Raw genomic sequence first — 25,754 nt, forward strand, 5'->3', positions numbered from 1 at the left:
GAGCTAGGTATTAGAGGATAAATAACTTGACTAAACCCCAAAGGCTAAGAAGGAGCAGAGCCTTCAAGCAACTGGGCTCCAAAACCTATAGTCTTAACCTCTACAGTAGAGAACATTTGAAGCAGAACAAAGTCAGAGAAGTAAGGTAGAGCCAACAATGTAAGGGCTTTGAATCCTAGAGCAATATGTGTTTGATCTATATATGTATCTATAAAACATGAAATTGCTGGCCAGGCGCAATGGCTCACGCCTATAATCCCAGAATTTTGGGAGGCCGAGGTGAGTGGCTTACTTGAGGTCAGGAGTTCAAGACCAGCCTGGCCAACATGGTGAAACCCTATCTCTACTAAAACTACAAATGCGCCAGGTGTGGTGGCTCACACTTGTAATCCCAACTACTTGGGATATTGAAGTGGGAGGATCACTTAAACCTGGGAGGTGGAGGTTGAGATTGCGCCACCGCAATCCAACCCAGGCAACAAAGCGAGACTTTGTCTCCAAAAAAAAAAGAAGGAAAAAAAGTCCAGGTGCAGTGGCTCGTGCCTATAATCCCAGCACTTTGGGAGGCTGAGGTGGGCGGACCACTTGAGGTCAGGAATTCCAGACCATCCTGGCAAACATGGTGAAACCCCACCTCTACTAAAAATACAAAATTAGCCGGGCATGGTGGTACACACCTGTAATCCCAGATACTTGGGAGGCTAAGGCAGGAGAATCGCTTGAACCCAGGAGGCACAGGTTATAGTGAACCGAGATTGTACCACTGAGTGACAACACGTGACTCCATCTCAAAAAAAAAAAAAAACCTGCTACAGGTCCTCAAAATAGGGTAATGGTATGAAACTAATATGATTAAAGAACACCTAATACATTCATCTAAAAAATATTTAATGAGGGCCAGGCACGGTGGCTCACGCCTGTAATCCCAGCACTTTGGGAGGCCAAGACGGGCAGATCACGAGGTCAGGAGATCGAGACCATCCTGGCCAACACGGTGAAACCCCGTCTCTACTAAAAATACAAAAAATTAGCCGGGCGTGGTGGCAGGCGCCTGTAGTCCCAGCTACTTGGGAGGCTGAGGCAGGAGAACAGCGTAAATCCGGGAGGCGGAGCTTGCAGTGAGCTGAGATCCGGCCACTGCACTCCAGCCTGGGCAACAGAGCCAGACTCCGTCTCAAAAAAAAAAAAAAAAAAAAAAAATTTAATGACTACCTACTATTGGCCAAGCACTATTCTGTGTGCTAGGGACACAGCAGTAAACAAATTAACAAAAGGGGAGCATAGACACTGGAAGGCCAGTGAGCAAGTGAGGTTAGGCCCGAAAGACAACTGCAAGAACCCACAGCCAAAGTGACAACATGGGCAGTCATTTCAATGAGGTTAATGTCTATCAAATGTCAAGTTCTCTAGAAATGAGCCCAATGGACTCACCCTAATATGGGGGCTTGGCCTTTTCATCTCTGACTTGTCCTTCCTTCCATTCATGCTTTTCTATTAAAAATGCTTTCTCCATCTAGGCAAAAATGGTCAGTTGACCAAAGCTATGAGCCCCAGGGACATCTAATGGTTTGAAGGAAATATGATAAGCATTAATTATATAGATGATCAAAAGTATAGGAAGGATTAAAATGTTGAAATATATAGAGAATGATCTGTATATATTAATTATTAAATATAAAAGAATTATCCTGGATTACTTTCACATAAAGATCCACAGTAAGGCCGGGCGCGGTGGCTCAAGCCTGTAATCCCAGCACTTTGGGAGACCGAGACGGGCGGATCACAAGGTCAGGAGATCGAGACCATCCTGGCGAACACAGTGAAACCCCGTCTCTACTAAAAATACAAAAACTAGCCGGGCGAGGTGGCGGGCGCCTGTAGTCCCAGCTACTCGGGAGGCTGAGGCAGGAGAATGGCGGGAACCCGGGAGGCGGAGCTTGCAGTGAGCTGAGATCCGGCCACTGCACTCCAGCCTGGGTGACAGAGCAAGACTCCGCCTCCAAAAAAAAAAAAAAAAAAAAAAAAAAAAAAGATCCACAGTAAATAGAATGGGTGACTATAAGAACTCAATAAAAAATCGTAGGGTATGTACACAATGCCCAAGTGGTGCTTTTTCCTGTGCTGACTGAGAGCCCTTGTATTTAAGACAGTTACCTGAGGGGGACGGCCTCTCTTCCTGTCTTGCAGTTCCCCATGAAGTTTCTCAATCAAAGGGATGGCAAAGGAGAATGTCTTCCCAGTTCCTGTCCGTGCCTGTGCAATTAAGTCCTTCCCACTATAAACATGATGGAAAGTCTTTGCTTGTATAGGAAACAGGAAGGTCACTCCTCGGCCTATGAACAAATTAACTGTGTTATCTCACACCACAATTCTTAAAATATTAGCCATACTGACATACTGAAGTATACTACTTATGCTTCTGGTCCTGCAGAATTAAGGAATTCTACCTTTTGGTCAACATCTACAAAGTTAGGGTCAAATATATATATATATATTTTAAGAGACAGAGTCTTGCTTTGTCGCCCACTCTGGAGTACAGTGGTGTGATCACAACTCACTTGCAGCCTTGAACTCCTACGCTCAAGTGATCCTCCTGCCTCAGCTTGATGGACAGCTGGGATTACATGCGCAAGCCATCATACCTGGCTCAAAAATATTCTGATAGCAACGAATCTGCTTGACTGAAAAATATCAGCAAACTTTAAAGCACCCAATTACAGTAAATATTTGAAGTCTCATCCATAAACCTGAAAATCTGGTGCTTTGCAATCCAACTGTGCTGCTCCTGATTTAGGAAGCACCTACTTGAGTAACTGTGACTCGTCAGCTAGTTCAGAAGCATATTATTAAATGAATTCTGGGTTTATGTCTATAAATTAGGCTCATTAACCTAGAGATGCCTCAGAAGTGAAAGAGATAAAACATTAACATGGCATCACCTAACTGCTTAATTTCACCAGCATCATTATTCATTACACTTCTGAATACATACTGTATTAAATACAAATTTTTTTGAGACAGAGATTCATTCTGTCACCTAGGCTGGCATGCAGGGGTGTGATCACAGTTCACTGAAGCCTTGAACTCTTGGGCTCAAGCGATCTTCCTTCCTCAGCCTCTGGAGTAGTTAGGACTATAGAGATGTGTGTCACCACGGGCCCGGCTAATTTTTAAACTTTTTGTAGGGACAGGTTGTTACTATGTTACCCAGGCAGGTCTCAAACTCCTGGCCTCAATCAATTACAGGTGTGAGCCACCACAGAGGTTCTGAAGAAATTTTAACCACTTGTTTAAGAGGCATGAAGAACCATCACTACTATAGCACTATACTGAATACACAAACCTACTTCATTATATGATTGCATGTGTCAGCCTACAATAAGAATACATCCTGGTTCATCTTAACAAAAACAGTGGAGTGCTTCTGTTAAAATAATACATTCTAACATCATATGATACTTCCAAGAACATTACCTTTGAGAAGCTTAATAGTTTCTTCAGAGATGGGAAAATTAGAGAAAGAGCCTTCTTTTTGTTCCACAGATATTTCCTATCAAGTAAAGGGCCACAGAAAGAAATCAATAATCACCTATACAAATTAACAGAGAACCTTTTGAGAAAGAGACAAAACAAGCTATCCTAAAGCAATTCTTCTAAACACATCAGTTTAAAAATCAACCAAAAAGACACAAAAACCTTGATAGGTAAATCGAGATCTGAAAAGGAAACACTGTCATAAATCTATAAAACCTTAACAAAAGAAAAATCTGAGGCAAATATATGCTGGGTATATTATGTGTGACTAGATCTTAACTAAGATCTACTCCATAACCATAACCAACAATACAACAATATACTGTTGGAAATGTCATTAGCCCTCTTCCAAAGCAGCATCTCTCGTATACACACATCCATAGAAAATGAACAAACGTTTATGAGGTAGCAGTCACTGTGGCATTATTTGATAGTAAGATACCTGAATGCTCAATAAAAGTAGTAAGTAGATTTCAAGACATTTATATGAAGGATTACGTAACCATTAAGCATACTTAATGAGAAAAATGCTTAGATAGAAACAGAAAAGTCAAGATACAAGATTGTATAGCACAATCCTAATCTGATTAAAAATAATAGATGCATATATTAAAAGTACTATAAGGAAACACCAAAAATGAACAAGATTACTTCTGCACTTGAAAAGTACAGGTATTAATATTTACTAAATGAATGGTGAAATTCCAGGAAGCATTTCTTTCTTTTTGCAAAATGTCTGCATTTTTTATTTTCTCTGGATCACTTTTTTTTTTTTTTTTTTTTTTTGAGACAGAGTCTCGCTCTGTCGCCCAGGCTGGAGTGCAGTGGCTGGATCTCGGCTCACTGCAAGCTCCACCTACCGGGTTCACACCATTCTCCTGCCTCAGCCTCCCGAGCAGCTGGGACTACAGGCGCCCACCACCACGCCGGGCTAGTTTTTTGTATTTTTTAGTAGAGACAGGGTTTCACCGTGTTAGCCAGGATGGTCTCAATCTCCTGACCTCGTGATCCACCCGTCTCGGCCTCCCAAAGTGCTGGTATTACAGGCTTGAGCCACCGCGCCTGGCCAATCACATATTTTTTATAATCAGGAAAAAAATTACAAATGTTGACCATGATCTATAGCAAAAAGAAAATTTATTAGAATTACTATTTTTCAGCTGGGTGTGGTGGCTCGTGCCTGTAATCCCAGCTACTCGGGAGGCTTAGGCAGGATTATCACTTGAGGCCACAAGTTCTAGACCAGCCTGGGCCACATAGCGAGATCCCATGTCTACAAAAAAATATTTTTAATACAATTAGTATTTTTCTTTCATGACTGAGTTTCTGAAAGGTAACAGAATTAGGTTCTGGACAGACATTTTATCATCCTGTTCAACTCTAGGATGATTACTTAACGGCCTAACCAAAAGGACTTATACAATCAACCTTTTCAGTAATTCCAATAATTTATTTGGTTAAACCCCTCAGAGGGAAACTAGGGCCCATTTACACAACTGTATCTCTTCTGTTGATGACTGACTTGCAAATAAGCAGACCAAGACTCTCTCTAAGCTTAAACAGTATCTGCTTATTTGTAAAGGAAGCATTGTGACACTACATTAATTTTTTTTTTTTTTTTGAGACAGAGTCTCGCTCTATTGCCCAGGCTAAAGTGCAGTGGCGAGACTCGGCTCACTGCAAGCTCTGCCTCCCGGGTTCACGCCGTTCTCCTGCCTCAGCCTCCAAGTAGCTGGGACTACAGGCACCCGCCACCACGCATGGCTAATTTTTTGTATTTTTAGTAGAGACAGGGTTTCACCGTGGTCTCAATCTACCTGACCTCGTGATCCGCCCACCTTGGCCTCCCAAAGTGCTGGGATTACAGGCGTGAGCCATGGCGCCCGGCCATTTTTTTTTTTTTTTTTTAGGACAGAGTCTGCTGAGAACAGATTCACGCCTGTAATCCCAGCACTTTGGGAGGCCGGGGTGGGGGTGGATCACCTGAGGTTGGGAGTTCAAGACCAGCCTGGCCAACATGGTGAAAGCACACCTCTACTAAAAATACAAAAAATTAGCCAGGCGTGATGGCACACGCGCGCAATCCCAGCTACTGAGGAGGCTGAGGTAGGAGAATCACTTGAACCCAGGAGGCAGAGGTTGCAGTAAGCCAAGATCGTGCCACTGCACTTCAGCCTGGGTAGCAGAGCGAGACTCCATTTCAAAAAAAAAAAAAAAAAGACAGGGCTCTGTCTTAGCTGAGCTACCGTGCCCTGTCATATGCTAATTTTTAAGATGAAGTTCCACTTAGCCTAAGGTATCCCCCAACCCATGAGGTGCTGACACATCACATTTTCTCCTGCGATTAAAGGCTACATATAGCAGTTACCTACTTATTTATCTGAAACAACAATGAAAGATATCTTCTACCCAATGAAGTGCAAATTTACCTGATCTATATCACTGTTACTTTCTTCTCTGGCAGCTTCACTGGGGTTACAGTCAAGTTCAGGATGAGGAAATCCATTCTTCAGTTTGGGGCTTTTCTCTCCAGTTTCTCCATTCATTTCCTTTTCCTTCTTCATCTTCTTCGGCTTAGGAGCATCTATTTCTTCCTCAGAAGGCTCCTCATTTTTTGTCACTTTTTTGGTTTTAGAAGAAACCACTTTCTTTTCAATGGGCTCCTTTTTCTTTCTCAAACTTTTGGTTTTAGGAGAAATGTCATTTTGAGATGGCTCGTCTTTCTTTTTTGCCTTTTTGGATTTAGGAGAATTCATGTCAACTTCAGAAGGCTCTGCTTTCTTTTTAACTTGTTTAGCTTTGGGGGAAACAGTTTCTTCCTCTTCTGCTCTCTCTTCAGTCTTATTAGATTTTGGCTTCTCTTTTTTCTCCTTCTAAAATATTCAAAAGGAAAATACAAACACTGAATAAGGCATTTATACATTTGCAAAATTCATCAGTTCTGGATTATTTCAAGATCATTTTCAACTTTGAAAAATACAGTTCTGAGGCATTTTGACATCTGTACTTTCGTGTTGTGATAAGGTAAAAATCAAAATAGTAAACCTTTTAAAAAACCACTTCTTAGCTATATATAGAGACAAGTATATATCAATAGTTTCACTATCTTGGAAAATGAAGAGTGCCCCTTAGTAACTATTCAACTCATGTGGGTCAAACAGCTGCAAAATAGATTTTCTTTTTTTTTTTTTTTTTTTTTTTTTGAGACAGTCTTGCTCTATCACCCAGGCTGGAGTGAAGTGGTACAATCTCAGCTCACTGAAACCTCCACTCCTGAGTTCAAGCAATCCTCATGCCTCAGCCTCCCGAGTACCTGGGACTACAGGTGTGCACCACCACACCCAGCTAATTTTTGTATGTTTAGTAGAGGCGGGGTTTTGCCACGTTGCCCAGGCTGGTCTCAAACTCCTGAGCTCAGGCAACCCACCCACCTCGGGCTCCCAAACTGCTAGGATTACATGAGCCAATGCACTTGGCCTGGAAACCAGATTTTCGTAAGGGATTTGGATAAGCTCATGGGATACTCCAACAGGCTCCAAACTCAATACTATAGAAAGTCCAAATTCAATTCCAATAGAATAAGGCCATGTATCTATAGATTGATGATGTTAAGCAGGTTTCTTTTCTTTCTTCCTGCTAAAATCCCAGGTAAAACAACAGGGATTTTTTTGTTTTTTAATAGACAATTTCTATTTTTCACCCAGGTTGTGGTACAGAGGCATCATCATAGCTCACTGCAGCCACTCCAAAACAGGAATTCTGCACTTTGCCTATCTCACAAGAGCAAATTAATTTATATAAAGACAGTTTAGGGCCAGGTGCAGTGGTTCATGCCTGTAATTCCAGCACTCTGGGAGGCCAAGGCAGGAGGATTGTTTGAGGCCGGCAGTTCCAGGCAAGCACGGGCAATATAGCAAGACCCTTTCTCTATTGAAAAACTTTAAAAATTAGGCTGGGCATGGTGGCTCACGCCTGTAATCTCAGGATTTTGGGAGGCCGATGAGGGCGAATCACGAGGTCAGGAGAAGGAGACCACCCTGGCTTAATACAGTGAAACCTCGTCTCTATTAAAAATACAAAAAAAATTAGCTAGGCATGGTCATGCATCTGTAGTCCTAGCTACTTGGGAGGCTGAGGCAGGAGAGTTGCTTCAACCCGGGAGGCGGGGGTTGCAGTGAGCTGAGATCATGCCACTGCACTCCAGCCTGGGCGACACAGCAAGACTATCTCAAAAAAAAAAAAAAAAAAAAAATTTAAATTAGCCAGACGTAGCGGCACACACCTATACTCCTAGCTACTTAGGAGGCTGAGGTGGGAGGATTGCTTGAGCCCAGGAACTCAAGGCTGCAGTTAGCTATAATCATGCCACTGCACTCTAGTTTGGGTGACAGTAAGACTCTGTCTCTACAAAAAATAAAAGTGCAGGACGCAGTGGCTCATGCCTGTAATCCCAGCACTTTGGGAGGCCGAGGTGGGCGGATCACCTGAGGCTAGGAGTTTAAGACCAGCCTGAGGCCGGGCGCGGTGGCTCAAGCCTGTAATCCCAGCACTTTGGGAGGCCGAGACGGGCGGATCACGAGGTCAGGAGATCGAGACCATCCTGGCTAACATGGTGAAACCCCGTCTCTACTAAAAATACAAAAAACTAGCCGGGCGACCTGGCGGGCGCCTGTAGTCCCAGCTACTCGGGAGGCTGAGGCAGGAGAATGGCGTGAACCCGGGAGGCGGAGCTTGCAGTGAGCTGAGATCCGGCCACTGCACTCCAGCCTGGGCGACAGAGCGAGACTCCGTCTCAAAAAAAAAAAAAAAAAAAAAAAAAAAAGACCAGCCTGACCAATGGAGAACAAGCCTGGGCAACGAGAGCAAAACTTGATCTAAAAATAATAATAATAATAATAATAAATAAAATAAAAGAGACACTTTATGAAACAAAAAGTTATAAAAACTCAGTCTATCACCCTTGTGTAAAAAAGATGTACTTAATTTAAAATAAAATAAATAAGTTACAAGAATATGGAAGGAGTGACACCTCAGAACCAAGTAAGACAGATGACTGTGGCTCCTATTTGAACTTTCTGACCCCCTACAACTTTTCATACTATTGAAAACAATTAGACACATGTTGTAGCCTCCTTAGAAACCTATTCTGGCAGAGCCCCAGAACAATCTTGGAAATACATATTACACTGAATTCTGCCTCCTGGAAACTTCAGGCCTGGTCTCTGCTCTCAAATCATAGATTAAAAATAATCTCCTTGCCAACAAAAAACAAGCTAGTCTCCTTCCAAAATTGTATTCGTTTTCATCCCTTGGTTCCACCAAATAAGACCGAGTTTCCCATCCTGGTGGTCTCCTTTGGAATATAACAGAGTTTGGTCATGTATCTCTGGATTTGAGCACGCCAAATTGAAAGCAACTGACTGATGTGATGTAAACCAGGACCACTACCTTCTTGCACCTGAGTACAAATCTGCCGCGGCTTCCTACGATTCTAAAATATTGCTATTGTAAGAGCTCCATATCCAAAGACAAGGAAACAAACAAGGAAAGTTAATTCTAAGTAGTGTACAACCTAAGTTCAAGAACCATCTTTCTAAGGCCGGGCGCGGTGGCTCAAGCCTGTAATCCCAGCACTTTGGGAGGCCGAGACGGGTGGATCACGAGGTCAGGAGATCGAGACCATCCTGGCTAACACCGTGAAACCCCGTCTCTACTAAAAAAAAAATACAAAAAACTAGCCGGACGACGTGGCGGGCGCCTGTAGTCCCAGCTACTCGGGAGGCTGAGGCAGGAGAATGGCGTAAACTCCGGAGGCGGAGCTTGCAGTGAGCTGAGATCCGGCCACTGCACTCCAGCCTGGGCGATAGAGCGAGACTCCGTCTCAAAAAAAAAAAAAAAGAACCATCTTTCTTCCCACTGACTTATCTCAGAACAGAGACTCAGTCACAAGTTAAATCACTAGGAAGCAACAGCAAAGCAAGGGACGGCTGTCAAGGTTAAGACTACTGCACACTGTTGGCCTATGTAAAAAATACGGTGTACACTCAGCATTGTAACACATGCCTTTACATTTCCATGGGAAATCTAGTCAATATAATACTAAGAAGAACTGAATTACGTCATCTTCTCAGGTCGGCTTACCGGAAAACAAACTGTACTTCCCTTACTAGAGTTTAAAAAGTCACTAAAGACGCCGCCCACGTGCGCAGATGAGGTTAAGATATCTCCAGTCTACTCTAAAGCTCCAGTCCCCACTTTTTTTTTTTTTTGAGACGGAGTTTCGCTGTTGCCCAGGTTGACTTGCAGTGGCGCGATCTCGGCTCACCACAACCTCCGCTTCCCGGGTTCACGCAATTCTCCGGTCTCCGCCTCCCGAGTAGCTGGGACTACTGGCGTGAGCCACCATGCCCGGCTAATTTTTGTATTTTTAGTCAAGACGGGGTTTCACTATGTTGGCCAGCCTGGTCTCGAACTCCTGACCTCATGATCCGACCGCCTCGGACTTCCAAAGTGTTGGAATTACAGGTATGAGCCACCGCACCCTGCCTCCATTTGACTTGACTTGTAATTCCCTTAGCGTACTACCCTCAAGCCGGGAGCTTACGTCTCAGCCAACAACGTGGAGCCTGACAATGTCCAACTCTGCGCACTGTGTGAGGCGCGCCCAGTCGCCGGGGACCACGTGGGACACCCGGCCTTCTCCCGAGCTCCAATAGGGCCTCTCTACCAGAGTTCCTGGGACATGTGGATGCCTCCAATCTCAGAGGAAGAGGTCAGCGCGCGGCGGACCTGGCTCGGTCGGGCAGACAACGCATCCACTGCCTGGGAGCGCACCACTCCTGGACGGCCGCCCGTCAAGACCCACGCCCGGTCTCTGGACGCGCTGTTACCCGCCGCGCGCTCTCACGATCCCAGCCCGGGCACTTCTCCCGCACCCCGGGGTTCCGCTCCACTCAGCGTCCCTCCTGGCCCCAGGTCCCTCCGTTTCACCTTCTCGGTTTGTTTTCGCAGTGTCTCCCCTTTTTTCATTGCGGCGTCTGATTCCAAACTGGCGTCACTACGGAGTTTCCCCGGCATCTTCAGCGCAGGCTGCCCAGGCCAACCAGTCTTCTCAACCGCGTGGAGAGGAAGAGGTAGTTCTCCACCCTCTGTCCACCCGGCTCTCGTCACTTCCCGTAACAAGGCACTTCCGGGGAAAGCAGGAAGCACAGGAAAGACTGCTCTCCGCGTGGTAAATTCAAAGCAGCGGCCTGTGACTGTGGCTAACTTTAGTGCATTGACTGACCACTTGCGGCCTTTGGTCTAGAAGGCACCTACGGAACGGTAAAACCACAAGGAATTACAAAGGTTAGCCTTGTATTCTCCAACACTGGCCAGATTTTCCCTAGCCCCAGCCTGAAAAATGAAGGCTTCTAGTTGCTTTTGAGTGGCGCATCTTCAGTGCTTTATGTTATATTGTTCGAGTTTGCACGTACAGACTCGCGGATGTGTGTTCTTAATCATCTCTTGGAAACCTCTACTCTGAAAGTGTCGGCCAGACTCAAGAGCCTGAAGGAAAAAAAAAATTCAGTCGGTTCTGGTCGTTCATTCATGCGTGCACTCAAACATTTTATGAGCGTTCACTGTGTCAGGTAGGACAAACAGGGCTAGGATTCACTAGCAGACACAAAAGCCTTATCCTCAAGAAGCTTTATAGACTAGCGGGAGAGAGAGAAGTCTTGTGGTTTGAGACAAGAGTCTCCCTCTCTGTCACCCAGGCTGGAGAGTGCCATGGCGCGACCTGGGCTCACTGCAACCTCTGCCTCCCAGGCGCAAGCGAATCTCCTGCCTCAGCCTCCAAAGAAGCCAGGACTTCAAGACCAGCCTGGGCGACATAGCAAAACCCCTATGTCTTTATATATATGTAAATATATAATATATATAATATATATGAAAAAATAAATTTCAAAGATGGGTTAGAATCATACAATATCTGACATTGACAATCAGCCTTTTTTTTTTTTTTTTGAGACGGAGTCTAGCTCTGTTGCTCAAGCTGGAGTGAAGTGGCACGATCTCAGCTCATTGCAACCTCCACAATTCTCATCCTTCAGCCTCCCGAGTAGCTGGGATTACAGGCCTTCGCCACAACGCCCAGCTAATTTTTCTATTTTTAGTAGAGATGGGGTTTCACCATCTTTGCCAGGCTGGTCTCGAACTCCTGACTTCACGTGATCCATCCGCCCGCCTCAGCCTTCCAAAGTGCTGGAATTATAGGCATGAGCCACAGCGCCCAGTCTTTATTTCATTTTTTTGAGACAGGTTCTCCCTCTGTTGCCCAGGCTGGAGTGGAGTGCAATGGTGTGATCACGGCTCATTGTAGCCTCGACCTCCCAGACTCAAACGATCCTCCCACTTCAGCCTCCCGAGTAGCTGGGACTACAGGCATGTGCCACCATGCCTGGCTAATTTTTTAATTTTTTTTTTGTAGAGATGGAGTTTTGCCATGTTGCCCAGGCTGGTTTTGAACTCCTGAGCTCAAGTGATCTTCCCACCTCCGCCTCCCAAAGTACTGGGATTACAGGCAGGAGCCACCATACCCAGTCTGCTCTGTTATTTTTGGACACATTACCTAATCTGAACCCAAGTTTCCCTTGTATGAAATGATAACAAAACCTACTTCATCTATTGAGAAAATTAAGATAATGGCAGAAAATGGTCTGGCAGTGCCTGGTACATAGAGCACAATCAATGAGAACTGTTAAAACTTAGTATCACAAGGGTTTAAAAACACAATTTAAAATATTACATTTTATGATAAAGGAAAATGCTGAAAAAGTATTTCTGATTACTGCACATTTTTTAATCAGAGTTTCAAGGAAAAAATTTGTTTCACCTAAACTATTATTTGATGTTTCATGGTCTCTATGTATGTATGTATGTATGTATGTATGTATGTATGTATGTATTTATTTATTTATTTATTTATTTATTTGAGACGAGTCTCTCTGTTGCCCAGGCTGGAGTGCAGTGGCGTAATCTCGGTTCACCGCAACCTCCGCTTCCCAGGTTCAAGCAATTCTCCTGCCTCAGCCTCTCGAGTAGCTGGGATTACAGGTGCCTGCCACCACGCCCGGCTAATTTTTGTATTTTTAGTAGAGAAAAGGTTTCACCATGTTGGCCAGGCTGGTTTCGAACTCCTGACCTCAGGTGATCCACCCGCCTTGGCCTCCCAAAGTGCTGGGATTACAGATGTGAGCCACCGCGCCCAGCCACGGTCTCAAATTTTTTTTAACATTTTGTGAAAATGTGCAACAATGCTTTAACTTATATTCTGATATCCCTGAGCCAGGAGCCTTGATTTATTCATCTTTGTGTCCTCAAAATTTCACACAGTGCCTGGTACATAGTAATCTGTAATTAAGTGTTTATTGAATGTTAACATAGCAGTGGTGGAGGGGAACCCCTTGAAATAAATTTTAGCTATATGCCCAGGTGCAAAAGTACTTAAGTAATCCTGGTGTTAGATGTAGAAGAAAGGAGAGCAAGCATGAATGCAGTCAACTAACTGGCCAACAAAATGCTTAACATCTCTGGTTTCACCATTGTATCATGTAGTTTAGATACTAAGTGGAGGCCCAGTCCCCGCCTCAAAGAACCTGCAGTCTGGTTGAAAAACCACAACACTACATGATCTTGCTATATACATACTACTGCATACAGTACAGGGACATGTTTATCATCAAGAGATACTCAACAAGAGAGTAAGCCCCAGAATGGTACTAAATGGAAAACTTTTCAAAGCTTATAAACTAAGTTCCTTTGTAACCTGCATATAGGGGCAAACCCAAATTTCCACCAGGAAACATGCAAAAGGCCCATTTGACAAAAGGTGGCCAATTATCTTGTCTAGTCATCAGTATAAAATTCAGTAACAAGAGGAAGAATAGCTTATGTAAATTTGACAGGAGCTGGATATGGTGGCACACACCTGTAGTCCCAGCTACTTGGGAGGCTGAAGCAGAAGAATTGCTTGAACCTGGGAGGCGGAGGTTGCAGTGAACCAAGATTGCACCATTGCACTCCAGCCTGGGTGACAGAGCAAGACCCTATCTCCAAAAAACAACAAAGGAAATAGAGGAAAAAATTTGATAGGAAATGTTGAATATCCTTGAATGCTTAAATATCAATATTTTGCCAGGCCCATTTCCTCTGATCTGGATGATGTAATGTTTTCACAAAATTAGAGGGAGAATTTCTATTTTTAAAAGCATGTATACACACACACAACGAATTCAAAAGTCTACAAAATAAAATATTAGCAGTCATTATTTCTGAGTAATGTGACTGTGGGTGGGTTTTATATTCTTCCATTTGCTTCTCTATTTTTTCAGATTCCCAACAATGGACATCTTTTTTTTTTTTTTTTTTTTTTTTTTTTTTTTTTTGAGATGAAGTCTCACTCTGTCGTCCAGGCTGGAGTACAGTTGCGTGATCTTGGCTCAGTACAACCTCCGCCTGCTGAGTTCAAGAAATTCTCTTGCCTCAGCCTCCCAAATTGCTGAGATTACAGGCGCTCACCACCACGCCCAGCTAATTTTTGTATTTTCAGTAGAGAGAGAGTTTGACCATGTTGGCCAGGCTAGTCTCCAACTCCCAACCTTCAGTGATCCACCCGTCTCGGCCTCCCAAAGTGTTGGGATTACAGGCGTGAGTCACTGCACTCTGCCTGACATGTATACTTACAAGGAAAAAAAAAAGGAATATGGTTTTTAAAAACTACTGTTAAGCACTATCCCCAAAATATAGGAAACAAAAACAATGTGAGAGAAGACTCTCAAGATTTAAACCTAAGTGAATTCATAATTCTAAAGCTGGAGAGAATAAAACAGGTGTTATTTCATTTATAAATTCAAAAACTGAAGATCAGGGTAACTGATTCTAGTTCAAATAGCTGTTAAATGACTAGAGCACAGAGTACCAAACAGGAGGCCAAAAGCCAAAAAATGGAGCCATGAAGGTATTGGCTTCTAAAAGGAAGAAGAGTAATACCAGTGGCCAAGTGCAGCCCAAAGCTGCGAATCTGATGAGAAATTTGCTCTGCCCCATCCTATTTTCAAAACATATGGAAAGCTATTATTTAATTTTGTTAGGACCCTTGCTGATAGGGGCAGCTGACCTTTAGCAGGTAGACTCTCTTAAACCCATCCACCCTGTTGGCATTTACCTACATACTCATCTTTTTCACTCTTCCCTGAAACCCTCCAATGGCTATCCAAAACAAGATCTACAAAGCCCTCCAAGATATAATACATATTGCCTTGTTCTCACAATTGCCTTCCTCATAGTCACGATCCCAGCAACAAGAGCTACTCATAGTTCCCCATACTTAAGACCATCAAAAAGCTGTTTCATCAGCTTTTCTGTGACTTTGCCTGGATGCCTATTCCCAGTTTCCTATTTCTTTTACCTACTTAATGCTCAGTCATCATGTCTAAAAAGCTTTCCCTGAACTCCCACTCCCATTCCCATTCCAGGGCCAGGTGCCCTTGCTCAGTATTCACAAATCATTGTACTTAGTCATTCCCATGGACATAGGTTTATTTGTCCACTTATTTCACTAGATTCTGAGCCCCAGAGTAGAGAGACTGGGCACTGCTTATTAACCCAAAACATACTGCCCGTGTCATAGTAGGCACACAACATATTCTGACTGAATATATTAGTACTCATGCAACTTAATATGAATGGAGCCCACTTCATCTTGGTTATACAACTCAGTTGCTCAAATGCAAAGCAGACTGAGATATCCCCCCCCCCCCCCCACCTTGTGTCTTGTCTGTAACACTAGTCCCCCAAATCAAAACTTCCACCGTCCACAAGCCAGCACTGAAAGTCCTTCCTTGCCTCCTTGGCTTAACTGAAATCTGGCTCTTTCTGAAAACTCACTCTCTGCAGGTTTCACACACAAGATGTTGCCTATTCCCTGAAATTCCACATATCCCAGTTGATGTCAGCGTCCTCTTTTCCTGAAATCCATTTTCAAACCATTACTCCACTTTGATGTAAAAGCTCTTGTCCTTTTAAAGATAAGGCATAATGTCATCCTATACCCCTCCTCATTCAGGTAATTTCCCAACCCCCACCATTCACTGATATTTTCGAATCGGGTTAGTCTTCCTCACTGCAGTCCTGGCTTGTTTTCATCATAGGAGACCTCACTGTCCTTGAGTACCACCCATGTACCCACTGCTTTGACCACCGCAACTGAAGTGACCTTTGCCCCAACCTTTGCACTTGCTTCTCCCCAGTTGCTCCATTCTTGAAATCTCAAGTTCAGACAGCCCTCACGGACCTTCAGTCCCTTGCCTCCTCTACATTCTCTGTTATCAACCCCATCTCCACTTCAATCCCTAGGCAGTCTAGACTCCATGGACCATTACTCCTATCACTTTTGCCAGAGTCTTTGGCATCTTTACCTCGTCATCCTTTCACTCACAAAGTGAAACTCCAATCCTGGATCAGTCAACTATCCCTCATCTTCATTGCTACAACAGAATGCTGTGTTAATACAGGAAATCACTCAGTTGCTCCACCTGTAGTTGTTACCTTAACATCTGCAAGATAATCATACTTTCTCCCTGACAAAATGTTATGCTATCTAAGGCTAAAATCTCTAGCCAGGAACAGTGGCATGCACTGTAATCCTAGCTACTCAGGAGGCTGAGACAAGAGGATTACTTGCGTCCAGTTCAAGACCAGCCTGGGCAACACAGCCAATTAAAAAAAAAAAAAAAAAGCCTAGGCACAGTGGCTCACATGGCTCACACCTGCAACTGAGCATTTTGGGACGCCGAGATGGAAGGTTTGCTTGAGCCTTGGAGTTTCAGACCAGCCTGGGCAACATAATGGGACTCGATCCCTACAAAAAAAAAAAAAAAAAAAAAAACACAAAAACTAGCTGGGTATGGTAGCACACACCTGTAGTCCCAGCTACTCAGGAGGCTGAAGTAAGAGGATCACTTGGGCCTGGGAGATCGAGGCTGCAGTGAGCCATGACTGTACCATTGCACAACAGCATGGGCAAGAGTACAAGACTCTATCAATCAATAAATATATTTTTTCTCTTTTTTTTTTTGAGACAGAGTCTCACTCTGTCACCCAGGCTGTGAGTGTAGTGGTATAATCCCCACTCACTGCAACATCCGCCTCCCGGGTTCAAGCGATTCTCCTGCCTCAGGCTCCCGAGTAGCTGGGATTACACCTGCCACCACACCCGGCTAATTTTTGTATTTTTAGTAGAGACAGGGTTTCCCTGTGTTAGCCAGGCTGGTCTTGAACTCCTGACGTCAGGTGATCTGCCTGCCTTGGCCTCCCAAACTGCTGGGATTACAGGCATGAGCCACCGCATCCAGCCTAATAAACTTTTAAAAAAATAAACAATGAATAACTAAAGCTAAAATCTCTAGTTGTGTGCTTGATCCCATAAATTCCTTCTCCGAAACTTCATGTTGCCCTCTCTCCTTTAGGGCTTCTTCCTACATTTCAACATGCTCAAATATCCCACTTCCCACACATACACAGAAAATCCTTGCCAGAATTTCATGTCCTTCTATCTCCAGCTTTTGCTTATTCTTCCCTATTGACAATCAAATTTCAGAATGAGATCTTCATGTTTGTTCTCACCACTTCATCTCCCATTTCCTACTGAGCCCACTGCTAAATAGCTTCTATTCTCAATACTCTTATTACTATGGTTGCTCCCTATAAAGTTTCTTTTGCCAAATCCAATGGCCATTTCTAGCTCGTCCTGTTTCCTCTAAAAGCCACACACTCCTGGGCTTTCTGTCCTCCTCATCTCTTCTCAATGGAGTCCTCTTTCTTCCACTATGAATTAAGTTCATTGGTAGCCCTCTGGCTTCCCTCCTCAGTCCTCTGCTCTTACCATACTTGGATAATCTCATCTACTAGCTTAACTGTAATTATTTTTTGGTCTGTCATTCCCAAAATTATATCTCTAGAACAAATATCTCTCCTGAGGTTCAGAATTACAAATCCAATTGTCTACTGTTTATTTCCTTTTACATATTTCATGGGTTACTTAATATTAAAATATATCTAATCCTGAACTAATCATATTCCCAATATAACTTTTCATGCTCTTCCTCCTAGTACCCTATCTCAGGGAAAAAATCTAGTTTTTTTGCTGGACTTGGTGGCATGCACCTATAGTCCCAGCTACTAGAGTAGCTGAGGTGGGAGGATCACTTGAGCCTAGGAGGTTGAGGTTTCTGTGAGCCTAGATTGAGCCACTGCACTCTAGCTGGGGCAACAGTGTGAGACCTCATCTAAAAAAAAAACAAAATCTAGGTTTTATTGTTTCCCTCTCATCTTTTAATCCACTATCTGAGTCCTAACAATTCTGTCTCCTAACTCTGAAACCGGCTGGGCGCAGTAGCTCACGCCTGTAATCGCAGCACTTTGGGAGGCCGAGGCAGGTGGATAACGAAGTCAGGAGATCGAGAACATCCTGGCTAACACGGTGAAACCCCGTCTCTACTAAAAATACAAAAAATCAGCTGGGCATGGTGGCATGTGCCTGTAGTCCCAACTACTCAGGAGGCTGAGGCAGAAGAATCACTTGAACCTGGGAGACGGAGGTTACAGTGAGCCAAGATCGCACCACTGCACTCCAGCCTGGGTGACACAGTGAGACTCCGTATTTAAAAAAAAAAAAAAAAAAAACTCTGAAACCTCTCCATGTTTCTCAATGTCCACTGTCACTATTTAGTACAGTGGTTAAGAGTGCTGGTTCAGAAGCTAGACATTTTTCTGGGTTCAAATCCTCATTTACCTCACATCCAGCTGCATGATTCTGGACAAGTTAACAACCTCTCAAGTGCCTCAGTTCTCATTCCTCAAAATATGTTACTGAGCATTAGTTCAGATCACCAGCTAGATCTCTACCATAGATTACTGCTATGGCATTTTAAGAGGTCTCCAGGCCTCCAGTCTGGCTTTTCTCCAATTCAGTCTCTTCAGTGTGGCCAGCATTCTTTCTAAAATGTAAATCAAATCATGTTACTCCTTACTTTAAGCCCTTAAATGATTACCCACTGTCTTCAAGAAAAGCTTTAAACTCCTTAACAACGTACATAAGGTCTTTAAAATCTGTCCCTGTTAAATACTAAACCGGTCTCTTATTCCTGTTCTCTATCATATGGAAACCTCAGACTTACCATGCTATTCTTTGCCTCTGGGTTCCACATACGTTGTTCTCTGCCTGCAAGCCCTCTCCCTTCTAAACTCCTCTTCCCACCTGTACATACATGTGGTTAAATGGATACTTCTTTATTTCTCTGTTGGGCATCACTTTTAAAAGGCCTTCCTGACTCCTAAAACTGGTCAGGTGCACCCCAAGTAGGTCCTTAGCATCCCATACCTACCACTGTCTTAGCTTTCATGTTAGTCTGTAATAATTGACTCGAAGTTTCTTAAGGATAGTGATTATGCCTTATTCACAACTATACTTCCCAGTGGTTAGCATAGTGATGGAAACATAGTAGAAATTCAATAAATATCTGTAGAATAAATTAATGAGTATGCACTGTTTGCACACCATTTTAATTAACTGTATCTAGACTAAAATGATACACCTAACTAACCATGTCACCAGTTTACACAGTCCTTTAATGTAGAAGGGAATTTCTTATTTTTGTCACATAACCTATGGAAGGAATGATATGAACACAAATATACAAATACATTGCATTTTGCAAAATGCAGGTAATCTTATGTTAAGATTAGCTTGACTACCAAGTTTTGTTTGTTTTGAGACACAGTCTCACTCTGTTGCCCAGGCTGAAGTGCACTGACATGATCTCGGCTCACTGCAACCTCCACCTCCTGGGTTCAAGCGATTCTCCTGCCTCAGCCTCCCGAGTAGCTGGGATTACAGGCGTGCACCACCATGTCCAGCTAAATTTTGTATTTTTAATAGAGTTGGGGTTTCACCATGTTGGTCAGGCTGGTCTCAAACTCCTGACCTCAAGTGATCCACCCACCACAGCCTCCCAAAGTGCTGGGATTACAGCCATGAGTCACCACACTTGGCCTGACTGCCAAGTTTGTAAAGATATTTTTAAGATTACATTGAGAAAATTCTTAACACGTAAGTGAAAAGAGACAATAAAAGGAGGTTTTTTTATTCAAAGGTATAACTGGATAAGTAGATTTGTTTACAACCATTCTTGTGAAATACTTTTTAAAAAAATACGACCAACTTCTTTGCAAATAGCAGACACATACCTCAACTATGATGACCTAATTTTTGGTGGATAATGTACATGATTAGGCAGAAATAGGCAAGCTCACACTGGTAGATTAACTATCAAATACTCAGTCAAAACTCCGTTTGTGGCCCCCACTTCTTGATCGATTCCTATTCCCACTTCGTCTTCTACCATCTTGTCGACTTCCTGAGCGACTCCCTTGTCGACTCTGTCTACCTGACCGGCCACCAGATCGACCACCTGACCGGCCTGACCGGCCCGATCGACCACTTGACCAGCCACTTCTCTGTCTAGAATTAGAAGATGTGTTTCCATCATAATATTCTTCAATTTCAGGTAATTTGGCTGGCACTGAGAGTATCCAGTCGGAATCATGCCACTCTGCCTGTTAGGGGAATTTACAGGATTAATATAAATGCAAAATAGAAACCATAAGCAAACATGTAAGTATAGAAGACACCTTTTTCATATCTATTAGCTAAAGGCCATCTATTCTGTTAAAGTATCTGGAACAAAAATGAAAACCAGAAAATAAGCAAAAATATTTTCAATTTTCGAGATCATAAATTCATACTCAGTTTATAAATTCTATTTTTTTTTGAGACGGAGTCTCGCTCTGTCACCCAGGCTGGAGTGCAGTGGCCAGATCTCAGCTCACTGCAAGCTCCGCCTCCCGGGTTCACGCCATTCTCCTGCCTCAGCCTCCCGAGTAGCTGGGACTACAGGCGCCGCCACCTTGCCCGGCTAGTTTTTTGTATTTTTAGTAGAGACGGGGTTTCACCGTGTTAGCCAGGATGGTCTCGATCTCCTGACCTCGTGATCCGCCCGTCTCAGCCTCCCAAAGTGCTGGGATTACAGGCTTGAGCCACCGCGCCCGGCCCAGTTTATAAATTCTAAAATTAAACTATGTATTACTAATTAAATATACTAATTACATTCTATAAATATGCATTCTAAATATACATTCTAAATAAATTCTAACATTCTACATAAATATACTTCTATTCTAATAAATAAATCCTAACATTCTAAATATACATTCTAAAATTATACTACATATTATGAATTAAATATACTAATTAAATAAATGTATAAAAGTATACATTATACTCAGTTTATACATTCTAAAACAGCACTATTTGGTATCTCAGCACATTTATCTAATAAATTCTAACATTCTAAATAAATATACATTCTAATAAATATACATTCAAAATTATACTATGTATTAATAAATATACTGATTAAATATATAAAAGTATACATTATACTCAGTTTATACATTCTAAAACAGCACTATTTGGTATCTCAGCAAAATGCAGATAGGCCATTAATAAGTAATGCATTGTTTTCAGCAGGTATACTGACAAGGAAAAAGTAAAAGAGCCCATGATGGAGATTAAATACAAGTCAACATCAGCCAAGGACTGAAAAATGTAGCCACCGGAAACACTTTGATATTGGAGTAAACAAGTGAAGATATACAAATCGGTAACCCATAAGAACATCACTATTTTATATCTTGCTACAGTAACTGTTCCTTATTGTGATCATGAGTTGGCAAAGAAAGTTATTATTGGCTGGGCACAGTGGCTCATGTCTGTAATCCCAGCACTCTGGGAGGCCAAGGTGGGCAGATCACTTGAGGTCAGGAGTTCGAGACCAGCCTGGCCAACGTGGTGAAACCTCAACTCTACTAGAAATACAAAAATTAGTCAGGTGTGGTGGTGGGTGCCTGTAGTCCCAGTTACTCAGGAGGCTGAGGCAGGAGAATTGCTTGAACCTGGGAGGCAGAGGTTGCAGTGAGCCTAGATCATGCCACTACACTCCAGCCTGGGCAACAGAGGGAGACTCTGTCTCAAAAAAAGTTGTTATGAAGACACCCTGTTGCTAAGGCTATCTTTCTTTCCAATACTGGTACTTTTTGGGAAAAGACAAATGAACATACCACTTGTGGGTTTGGCAATATATAACCAAAATTAAAAAAAAAAAAGGCACAAACCTTTTGGCCAAGCAATCACATTTAAAATAGAGATAAACATTGCAATGCATAAAGAATTCACTATACCAATGTTTAGGGCAGTCCTAATAATAATAAATTTTAGAAAAAATATAAATTTCAGCAAATCGGACACTGGTTAAGAAAACCAGCCACCCAAATGCCAAAATGTCAGGGAGTAATTAAAAATAAGTAACTGTGGCTGGGTGCAATGGCTCACACCTGTGAACCCAATACTCTGGGAGGCTGAGGTGGGAGGATCACTTGAGACCAAGAGTTTGAGACCAGCCTGGGCAACATGGCAAGACCCCATCTCTATTTAAAAATATAAAGAGAAAGGCCAGGCGCAGTGCCTCAAGCCTGTAATCCTAGCACTTTTGGAGGCCAAGATGGGCAGATTATGAGGTCAAGAGATCAAGACCATCCTGGCTAACACGGTGAAACCACGTCTCTACTAAAAATACAAAAAATTAGCCGAGCGTGGTGGCGGGCACCTGTAGTCCCAGCTACTCAGGAGGCTGAGGGATGAGAATCGCTTGAACCCAAGAGGCAGAGGTTGCAGTGAGCTGAGATCGCACCACTGCACTCCAGCCTGGCAAAAGAGCAAGACTCTGTCTCAAAAAAAATAATAAAATAAATTAAAATATAAAAAGAAAAGAAAAAAAGGAACTGTGTTATTGACACAAAAATGTGTCTTTAATATATACTGAATTTTTAAAAAGACTTCAAAAGCAGAATACTCATTTTTGTTTCAAAGTAGGTATATAAGTATGTACTGAGACATAAATAGACAAATTCTTCATTATGGGAATCCAGTAAACAACTTCTTTCTTCAACAGATAAAATACAGGGATACTTTTTAAAAAGAGAAAGAGGGAGCAGAAAGAACCTACATATTAAAAGAGACTTAAGAAACATCAAATTACCATGTATGAGCTTTATGGACCCTATATTTAAAAAATTTAGGAAACAAATGGAAAAATTTAAACAAAATTGGACGATAATAAGGAATTATTAATTTGGGGGAGTTTAATTATGGTATTATGATAATGTATTTTTTAAAGTCGTTAATATTTAGAAATATGCAAATGTTTATGGTTGAAATGACAGAATAACTAGTATTTCAAAAGAATGCAGAAAAGTGGGTAAGTAGATGAACAGAGAAAGGAAACAAAACTGGCCATGAACTGATAATTGTTGAAGCTGAGTGTTGGGTACATGGAAATTCATTATACAAGTCCCTCATCTAAAAAATATGTTTGAAATGATTTATAATAAAAAATATTTTGCTGGGTATGGTGGCTCACACCAATATTCCCACTTTGGGAGGTCAAAGTGGGAGGATCACTTGAGGCCAGGAGTTCAAGACCAACCTGTGCTACAGACTCTGTCTCTACAAAATTTTTTTTAAAAATTAGCCAGGAGGCCGAGCAGTGACTCACACCTGTAATCCCAGCACTTTGGGAGGCCGAGGCGGGTGGATCACCTGAGGTCGGGAGTTTCAGACCAGCCTGACCAACATGGAGAAACTCCGTCTCTACTAAAAATTTTAAAAAAAAAAAGTTATCTGGGCGTGGTGGCACATGTTAGCCAGGAATAGTGGCACATGCCTTGTAGTCCTAGCTACTTGGGAGTCTGAGGTGGGAGGATCACTTCAGCCCAGGAATTCAAGGTTGCAATGAGCTATGATCATGCCACTGCACTCCAGACTGAGAGAGACTCCATCTCTTTAAAAAGACATTTAAGTTTGAGACAGACTGGTTATTTTATATTAAGGAATTCTTCATTGATTTAGGCACGATAATGACATTGTGACTATGATTCCCAAAATATCCCAATCTAAATGTCAGAGAATGTACTCAACTATTTAAAAGATAAAATTTTAAAAATACCTGTAACCTTTCTGACTCAGTTGTGGGAACATCAAAGCAAACACCCTAAAAGCAAAACAAAGCAAAACATTTTAAATTACATGCATATGTGTTGATTTTTTTATTTTACTAATAATGCATGACTCAGTGGCTGCTTAATATATTTTCTAAATTTAAAAAGTTAACTAAACACAGTATACAATAAGAATTTACAACTACTGCTAAGAATCTAGAGTATTCTCTAGAAGAGTTTGTGTAGACACTGTATGTTGTTCCATGTCCCCTGTAAAATGATCCTTCTAATAAATTTCTTTTAAAATTTAATGACGGAAAGTTTCATTTACAGAGCTCCAATAGGCCAGGCGTGGTAGTTAATGAATCCCAGCACTTTGGGAGGTCAAGGTGGACAGTGTTTGAGTCCAGGAATTCGATCGAGACCAGCCTGGGCAATATAGGGAAAACCCCATCTCCACAAAAAAAAAAAAAAAAAAAAAAAAAATGCAAAAATTATCCAGGTGTGGTGATGATGCATGACTGTAGTCCCAGCAACTCCGGAGGCTAAGGTGGGAGTGGGAGGATCACTTGGGCCTGGGAGGTGGAAGTGGCAGTGAGCTGAGATCATGCCACTGTACTACAGCCTGGGTGACAGGGTGAGACCCTGTCTCAAAAAAAAGAAAAAAGCTTCAATATTTATTAGATAAGAATTATATAACCCAAGATGTTTCTTCCATGGTCTTAGTTGTCAATAAGCTGAAAATTAATACTCAACTATAGCAACTAGTTTGGCCTATATGTCTTGTTGTTTTTTCCCTCCCCTCTACATTTTTTTCCTGAAAGTATGTATTTGTCTCATACTTGCCCCACATCCATTTTTTTTTTTTTTTTTTTTTTAAAACAGAGTGTCGCTCTGTCACCCAGGCTGGAGTGCAGTGGCGCAATCTCGGCTCACTGCAAGCTCCGCCTCCCGGGTTCACGCCAGTCTCCTACCTCAGCCTCCCAAGTACCTGGGACTACAGGCGTCCGCCACCACGCCTGGCTAATTTTTTGTATTTTTAGTGGAGACAGGGTTTCACCGTGTTAGCCAGGATGGTCTCGATCTCCTGACCTCGTGATCTGCCCACCTCGGCCTCCCAAAGTGCTGGGATTACAGGCGTGAGCCACCGCGCCCGACCACCACATCCTTTTTAAAAGTAAGTATTATTAAACTTTGAGAGAGATGATTATTTGCAATAAACAATCTAGTTAATAAATTCCAAGCTAGAATGAACCTATACAATAAGGTTAAATTAATAACATAACATCATTTTTCAAAACCATTAGAAGAAATCAGTCACAAGATTACAGTTTTAATTTTGCTATCTAAAAGTATTAAAATATTTATTTAATTCATATCATTAATTCATTAACAACGAAGAGCAGGCCACTTAAAAACTAACCTGCATGTCCTCAAAATTATAGAGCTGCTTAACTACTGCAATCATAAGCTACTTAGTCTTACAAAATAAACACACATGCCAGGTAGTGGCTCAAGCCTGTAATCCCAGCACTTTGGGAGGCTGAGGCAGGTGAATCCTTTGAGCTCAGGAGTTCAAGACCAGGCTGTGCAACATGGCAAAATCCTGTCTTTACCAAAATAAATAATAATAATAATAATAATAATAATAATAATATGGGCAGGGTATGGTGGCTTATGCCTGTAATCCCAGCACTTTGGGAGGCTGAAGCAGGAGGATCACCTGAGGTCAGGAGTTCGAGACCAGCCCTGGTCAACATGGTGAAACCCCATCTCTACTAAAAATACAAAAATTAGCTGGGCATAGTGGCGGGCGCCTGTAATCTCAGCTACTCAGGAGGCTGAGGCAGGAGAATTGCTTAAACCCAGGAGGCATAGGTTGCAGTGAGCCAAGATTGTGCCATTGCACTCCAGCCTGGGTGACAAGAGTGAAACTCTGTCTCAAAAATAAAAATAATAATACAAAAAGGCCAGGTGCAGTGGCTCACACCTATAATCCCAGTACTTTGAGAGTCCAAGACAGAAGGATCACTTGAGTTCCAGAGTTCAAGACCAGCCTGAGCAAA

At 42.5% G+C, this 25,754-nt stretch overlaps 2 protein-coding genes across 7 annotated transcripts in view; both read right to left on the bottom strand.

Annotated features, from left to right (window-relative positions):
* The window catches only part of DDX21 (DExD-box helicase 21), a 32,889-nt gene extending 21,950 nt beyond the window's left edge, over positions 1-10,939 (bottom strand). The window contains exons 1-4 of the mRNA XM_010362810.2: positions 10,525-10,939; positions 5,964-6,407; positions 3,475-3,550; positions 2,155-2,333 (exon numbers count right to left, since the gene is read on the bottom strand). Coding sequence (XP_010361112.2) covers positions 2,155-2,333; positions 3,475-3,550; positions 5,964-6,407; positions 10,525-10,611 — 786 coding nt within the window. The 5' untranslated portion in view covers positions 10,612-10,939. The remainder of the gene's footprint in view (positions 1-2,154; positions 2,334-3,474; positions 3,551-5,963; positions 6,408-10,524) is intronic.
* An 8,750-nt stretch (positions 10,940-19,689) lies between these two features.
* The window catches only part of DDX50 (DExD-box helicase 50), a 46,443-nt gene continuing 40,378 nt past the window's right edge, over positions 19,690-25,754 (bottom strand). For 5 of the 6 annotated variants that reach the window (XM_030941521.1, XM_030941523.1, XM_030941524.1 and 2 more), the window contains 2 exons: positions 23,697-23,741; positions 19,912-20,190 (listed from right to left, as the gene is read on the bottom strand). In XM_030941521.1, coding sequence (XP_030797381.1) covers positions 19,912-20,190; positions 23,697-23,741 — 324 coding nt within the window. Of the gene's footprint in view, positions 20,191-23,696; positions 23,742-25,754 lie in introns of all 6 variants that reach the window. The other variant, XM_010362806.2, reaches the window with a different exon arrangement.

This window comes from Rhinopithecus roxellana, chromosome 11 (genome assembly GCF_007565055.1).
Source record: "Rhinopithecus roxellana isolate Shanxi Qingling chromosome 11, ASM756505v1, whole genome shotgun sequence".
Classification (NCBI taxonomy): domain Eukaryota; kingdom Metazoa; phylum Chordata; class Mammalia; order Primates; family Cercopithecidae; genus Rhinopithecus; species Rhinopithecus roxellana.